This window comes from Aquila chrysaetos, chromosome 10 (assembly GCF_900496995.4).
Source record: "Aquila chrysaetos chrysaetos chromosome 10, bAquChr1.4, whole genome shotgun sequence".
NCBI lineage: Eukaryota > Metazoa > Chordata > Aves > Accipitriformes > Accipitridae > Aquila > Aquila chrysaetos.
The window spans coordinates 42,288,026-42,294,748 of record NC_044013.1 but is presented as its reverse complement, the minus strand read 5'-3'; the positions used below and the strand labels follow the sequence as shown (position 1 = coordinate 42,294,748).

General features: G+C 49.9%; 1 protein-coding gene across 34 annotated transcripts in view; it reads left to right on the top strand.

Moving 5' to 3' along the window:
• The first annotated feature begins 1,087 nt into the window (after positions 1–1,087).
• MSI2 (musashi RNA binding protein 2) overlaps positions 1,088–6,723 on the top strand; it is a 260,659-nt gene continuing 255,023 nt past the window's right edge. For 17 of the 34 annotated variants that reach the window (XR_003925471.2, XM_030028701.2, XM_030028694.2 and 14 more), the window contains exons 1-6: positions 1,090–1,234; positions 1,447–1,487; positions 1,670–1,751; positions 2,141–2,225; positions 4,194–4,241; positions 6,527–6,568. Coding sequence is in view for 29 of the 34 variants with exons in the window: in XM_030028701.2 (XP_029884561.1) it covers positions 1,173–1,234; positions 1,447–1,487; positions 1,670–1,751; positions 2,141–2,225; positions 4,194–4,241; positions 6,527–6,568 (360 nt within the window). In the remaining 5 variants the exon portion in view is untranslated. The other 17 variants (XR_003925470.2, XR_003925469.2, XR_003925468.2 and 14 more) reach the window with 5 other exon arrangements.

Here is a 6,723-nt window from a genome sequence, read left to right as displayed (position 1 = left end):
TGGGGGCACTGGGACGTGGGGGCACTGGGACGCGGGGGCACTGGGACGCGGGGGCACTGGGATGTGGGAGCCCTGGGATGCTGGGACACGGGGTAACTGGGCACCAGCCGCTCCCTTTGAGCAGCCCCAGCTGGCTGTAGGTTAAAGCCAGGGTGTCTGCAGGATCCGGGCTGTGCGCGGTGCCCACGCGAAGGGCAGAGCGGGTGCCGATGCCTAGGCTGGGTGACGGGATAAACGACACCTCCCGGTAATGCCCGAATTTTTCACCAGTCCCTAAAAGTGAGTTTGGTTTCCTCTGCCGGACACCCGCCTTCCCCTGCCCACGGACTCTTCCCAGACCCGGGAATTACTTATTTGACACCAGCCTGGCTTCGCCGAGGGGGAAGCAGGGCAGGGGGGGATGGCGCATTTCGCGCCACTTTGCCCTCGAGAGACGCCCCCCTCCGCCACCACCACCTCGGGGGTCTGCTCCGGCGTCGCGGACGGGCCCACGGACACGCGTGGTCGCCCGAGGCAGGCCTGCGGGGACGGACTGTCGGAGCCGTTATCGGAGCGGTGTGTTATCAGCCGGAGGATACCGGCTGCCGGGCGCGCGCGTGTTGCGTGTTGCGTGCGTGTGCGCGCGCGCCGGGCGGGCGCTGCTCGCCCGTGGGTGCTCGCTACCGTGGGGCGCGCGCGCGCTCCCGCCCGCCCGCCCGCCCGCGGCGGTGACGTCACGGCAGGGCCACGCGACGGCGGCGGGCCCCGCCCCGTGGCGCGGGGGCGGGCGGGAGGGAGGGGAGAGGGGAGGGGAAGGGGAGGCGGAGTGGAGCGGGGTTGGGGGGGGTGTGGGGGGGGGGGGGGAGAGGAGAGAGGCGGCGCGGGATGGAGGGAGGAGAGGATGGTGGCGGGGGGAGGGAGGGACGGCGCGGCGCTGAGCTAAGCCGATCCCACGTGTGACGGATCTGGCTGCTTCCCCAGCGCCTCTCCAGTGAGATCCTCCGGTAGCGGAGGGAGGAGGAGGAGGAGGAGGAGGAGGGGGGAAGGGAAGGGGAAAAGCAACCGGAGCGAACCGAACCGGAGCCGGAGCCGTAGCCCGGGGGGGGGGGGGGGCGGGTTGGGCGGGGGGGGGGGGTGTCCTCTCAGGGGCTCTCGCTCGGCGCGGCGCGGATCGCTGCGGGCTCCGCGCGGCCATGGAGGCGGACGGGAGCCAGGCTACCTCGGGGAGCCCCGGCGAGGCGCAGCACGACCCCGGGTAAGTCGGCGGGCGGCGGAGCGGCGAGGAGCGGGGCGGGGAGGTGGGGGGGGGGGGGCCGGCCGGTCGGCCGGCCCCCCCCCCCCCCCCCCCCACCTCCCGCCCCGCTCCTCGCCGCTCCGCTCCGCGCCCCTCCGCGCCGCCGTGAGGTGCCCCGTCAAAATGGCCGATCCCGCACCGGCGTTCAACTCCGCTCTCTTCTCTCCCTCCAGCAAGATGTTCATCGGCGGCCTCAGCTGGCAAACCTCACCAGGTAAGGACCGCCGCCCCCCCTCCCCGTCGCGGCTTCCACCCCCCCCCCCACCCCACCTCCCCACGCGTCCCGCCCCGCGTGGGCCGCGTCCCGCCGCGCCGGGGCCTGCCCGCGCCCCCCCCCTCCTCTTCACCCCCCCCCCTTCCCCTCCTCTGCCTCTCTGCTTCTCTCTCTCTCCGCAGACAGCCTTAGAGACTATTTTAGCAAATTCGGAGAAATTAGAGAGTGTATGGTCATGCGGGACCCCACCACCAAGCGCTCCAGGTAAAACCGCCGCCCACCCGAGTCGGGTTGACAAACTTCGCGAGTTGCCGCCGGGGCGGGTGGACCCCCGCACCCCCCCCCCCCCCCCCCCGGTCCTCAGATCCCCAAATCCCCATCCCACGCGTGTCCGGTGGGTCTCTTCGGGAGGTTTCTCCGCATCCCTCCAAGCCGGGAGGAGGAAACAAAGCGGCCGGTGGAGGCGGAGAGGTGCGGGGCCGGCCGGGTCGGGGCTGCCCGCCCTCGGAACCGGAGGCTTTGGGGAAGGAGATGGGGATGGGGGGGGGGGAGGAAACAGCGGTTTATTTTTATGACTTTTCTCTCCTTATCTCTAGTTCTCACCATCCATATCCCCCCCCCCTCCCCATCCCCTCGCTCTTTGTCTCTCGCAGAGGCTTCGGGTTCGTTACGTTCGCGGATCCGGCGAGTGTAGACAAAGTCCTGGCTCAGCCCCACCACGAGCTGGACTCCAAGACGGTAGGTCGTGCGTGGGGGGGTGTGGGGGGGCTGCCCGGCTGCCCTTCCTCTCGGTGACAGGCGACGTTACAGGGACCGTGCCCTCGCCCCGCGCTCGGCCGCAGCTGCCACTTCGGCTGGTTGTTTTTTTTTTTTTTTTTTTTTTTTTTTTTTTGCGGGGCGGTGTCAAGCTGTCATTGAACCGGGACTTTGCGTGGTTGGGTTTTTTCCTTTTTTCTGTGCTGCTTTTTTTGTTGTTTTGTTTTTTTTTCTTCTGGAGTCTGCCTCTTAACTTACAAAAAGCGGTAACTTTTTTTTTTTTTTTTAAATCCGATTTTACCCATACCGACCGATGGCTCCTCCCCCCCCAGCCTTACATTTTATCGAGCGGTGACATTGAAGAAATTGTAGAGTAAAATGCAACTTTTTTTGGGTGTTCTGCTGCAGAATGCTTTCGGCAGGGAACTTTCTACTTCTTTTGATTGATTGTTTATTTATTGGTGCGCGCGTTTCAAGGTGGGAGTGACTTACTGTCAAATCGTAAAAGCTGCTTCTAGTGTCATTTCCCAAAGTCATTTTTTGGAGAGATCCCCCTCACCTGTGATGTCAGGGCCCTTACAAAACGTATGCGTTAATTTATGGAAAGCTATGTGAGAGCTCAAGAGTAGATGTGGTAGAGAAGCACAAATCCTAATTATTTGTTGTTTCTCCAGAGCTTTTTCCTGCACTTAGTCTCCAGTGGATAACATAAGGAAAATGCGCTTGAGATTCAGCCGATCTATTTTTTTTTTTTTTTAATAAACATTACATTTGTTTTTTTGTTTTTAATAAAAAAATCCACACGTAAGTTTGCCCCTTGACCTGATACAGCATTTTCAGTATTGGGTCAAACAAAAGGTATCAAGCGTGTGTAGCTTTAGGCCCTGTTTTTTCTCCCTGCGATCAAGGCCATGCAAAAGGATGAAGTTTTGTGCCTCTTACTTAGTTGCAATTTTAAGCCTCAGCAAACCTGGAAGGGGAGCGGGGAAGGACACTGGTAGAGGTCATTATTGCTTTGGTACTGATCGGTCTGAAGGGGTTTGCGTTTTGGGAAGGGAAGGATCTTGTTGGTTTAACTGTCTGGCAGAGAGCTTCTGCTGGACGTACCGAATGTGTTCGTTGCTGTAACTGTCTTTTATAGTATGTATTCTGGATCTTAAAGGTTTTATTGTAACATGAGCATGGTGTTAGGAGGGATCCTGTCGCGGTGCTGGAACATCTTGTGTGTGCTTGTGTGTATGAGATTATAGTTAAATGAAGAATAGAAGAAGCAGTGAGCAAACATGAGCGTGGGTTTTTTTTTTTTTTAAATGTAATTTGTATGAAAACAAAAAGCCCAAAGCTCTCGTGGAAGCAGGTGGAATCTAGTGTTTTAATTCGACCTACAAATTCTGCTGGGCTTGTCTGAACACGTAGTCCATGCTTTCACATGCCTTAATAATTTGATTTTAGGTTTAATCAGATATGGTAAGATAACTGATTCAACTGTGCTCCTGAGATTAAACTCGCCAGACTTTTCATGTACAGCTGTATTCTCTATATGTTTTTCAAGATAAATTTAGATAAGAAGAACAAAGGCAAACAGTATCTTGAACGAGGGTTTAAAAAAAAAATAAATCATGGGAGGACACCCTGTCATATTTCTGACTATAATTAGGTCCTCCCCCAGCTTTTTTCCTGTATCACAGTCTAGTCCCTGCAATGTATTAATTTGCTCTTCTCTGGGGGAGGGGTGAAAAGCTTGACCAGGACAAATTTGCCTCAGTTTTGATTGTGTGATAATGATTGAATCAATCTAAATAAGAAATCGACCTTAGAACCAGTAACACAGCTTAAAAGTAAAACATAAAACTAGACAGGTTCCCTTTCAGCCATTTATTTGTAGACGTATTGTAGTAACTGTTCTTTAGTATAACATAGCATTTGACTCTGTTTCAACGTTCAGCACAGGAGGCAGATCGGTTGGGTATTGGCATGGAAACGTCGCTCTTGTTTACAGTTACGTTAAAAGCTTTGTTTAGGTAATGGCCATTCATATCAGAAATAGTATTATAGTCATTTCCTAGAGGACTTGTAGATACAGTAAGTAGAATTGTACCTAACTAACTAATTTTTTTTTTGGTAGAAGTTTGGTTTTTTTTTTTTTGGTTGTTGTTTAAATAGTTGACAGGGATATGCAAAAGGTATGGATTTGCCATGTTGATTGCTAGTGTTCATCTTCAAACGCTGATGGTGTTTATCCAAAAGGTTTTGTGAAGGAAAACTCAGTTATTTAAGAAGGGCTGTCGCTGTGGTGCAAAGAACTCCATGCTCTTTGAACTGACCTTCAAAAATGAATGTGTTGCTTTAGAGTTTAATGGCTCTTCCAACTTTTTACCAGTGGGACTCTGCAGTGATGTCCTTCTGATGGGACTGGTGTTCTTTGTTGAGAAAACTTTCACTTTTGAAGCAAATGTAGAAAAGGGCATATTTGCCTCCACCTTTGGGTATCGCAGTGGAAAATCCGTACCTGTTGTATTTCCCCAGTAGACAAATGCCTAGTCAGTGCTGAATATATTTGTAGATAATGTTAATCTCTATGAAAAGGTTAGCTTTCTAGATAAATAATTTTACTTTTTATGCTTTTTGAACAATAAAGTGGCATGTAATCGCTCATTTCTCAGGTATGTCCTAAAAAAGATACTACATTTGTATCTGCTGTAGACAAATCAGTTTATCAGTTGCACATCAAATGTTTGTGATATTTCCAATTTTGACAAATTAATTGAGTAAAACTGCTTTTTAGGAGAGGCCTGTGGTTATTTATCAGTGACAGGAATATCTGTCACCACAGGAATAACAACACTAAATGGAAACATCTCCATTCCCTAATCAGGGTTAGCTTGAGGGGGAAAAAACCCAACAAAAACCAAACCCAAACTATTAAAGAAGGCCTCTACTTCTAAATATGACTTAACACAATCAGGATTATTTTCGTCAGTTTGTTACATAGTCAAAGACGACACTGAAAGCAGTCGCAAGTTGCACAGTTAAGGTAGGATTTAGTCCTTTCAAACATCCTTTTCCAGACTCTTCATTTAGAACGTGTCTGCGTGCAGATGCCACTAAAAAACAGGTGAAATCAGCAGCACGTAGACATTTTATTGCAATCATTTTTAAAGATGACGATTTAATCTGGGTAGTTGTTTAAAAGGTATGATTTTTATTTACATCCAGCCATGCATCTGTGGTTGTATCTTTTTTTTTGTTTTTAAGTGATTTCTGAATGGTAGAGAAGAGTTGCTTTTTAAATACGACCCATGTGGAAGTTGTTTTTAAAATTGCAGAATTAGCATTTTGGAATTGCAGAGTGGACACGCTTTCTAATTTATGCAGCGCAGTGGGAGTCAATGCTGCATCTTAAAACAAGGGAGCATGGGGTAAAAAAAGATTTTTTTTTTTTTTTTTTTTTTTTTCCCTCTTCCTTTTTGCCTCTGTGGTGGCATGCTTCATTCAAGAATGCTTTAGGTAACTCCTTCATGGAAAATCTTTTTTAAGAAGTTGGTTTCTTCTGGTTTAAAATGCTTGTATGTTTCGTTTGTGTGTTACTCTACTCTCTTCCCACCCCTTCCCATAAATGCTCCTTCATAATCTTTCATTGCTCACATATATTCTTTGAGGGTGAGCAGACCAGATCAATTTGACATATTGTCATGAAGGATAATCTTGTAGTCCTTCTAATGTTTTAGTTTTAATAATTGAAACATGAATAATTTGACTTTGTTTTGCATTTCTTTTTTGTGTGGTGTTGCTAGTCAGTTGACAAAACAAAGCAGAAAAATAAAAGCAAAAGTAACCCCAAACGCAACTGAAGGAATGTGCAGGTGTCAAAAACAACAGGTTAAGATCTTGATCAGGAATGCTGGCTGTCTTTCTGTGCAACCTCCCGAGTATGCAGATAACGTTTAACACGCCGTTTTGGTTGTAGAGGCAGCAGCCAGAGACTAATACGGAGCTCCCTGAGCACCAGCGGAGATTGTTGCCCAGAAGATGATGTAGGAGGTGTACAGAAGAGATGTTTTCTTCCTCTCTTCCCGTCTCCCTCCCCCTGCCAACCCCCCCCGCCGCCCCGCCTCGACGAACCCAGACTGTGATCCATCAGTTCCAGAGTAGTTCTAGATGACCCAGTGTGCTGAATTATAAGCCTGAGAAATGAGGGATTAATAATTCAGTGATTTAAGAACAAAATAATATAAATTGACAACAAAAGCTATCTTGTTGATTTCCCCTTTCTTTTTCCTCAGATTGACCCTAAAGTTGCATTTCCCCGACGAGCACAGCCTAAGGTAAGTAGGAGGATCGATAATAGGATTTTAGGCACACAGAGAATCATTGTTGCCAGGCAGTTCAGGTTTCAAACAGGGAATTGGCAATGAAAGCTTTTAAAGCCGGAGTGCATGGCGTCTTAAGGGTATCAGCGTATGGCTGTGAAACTACAGGA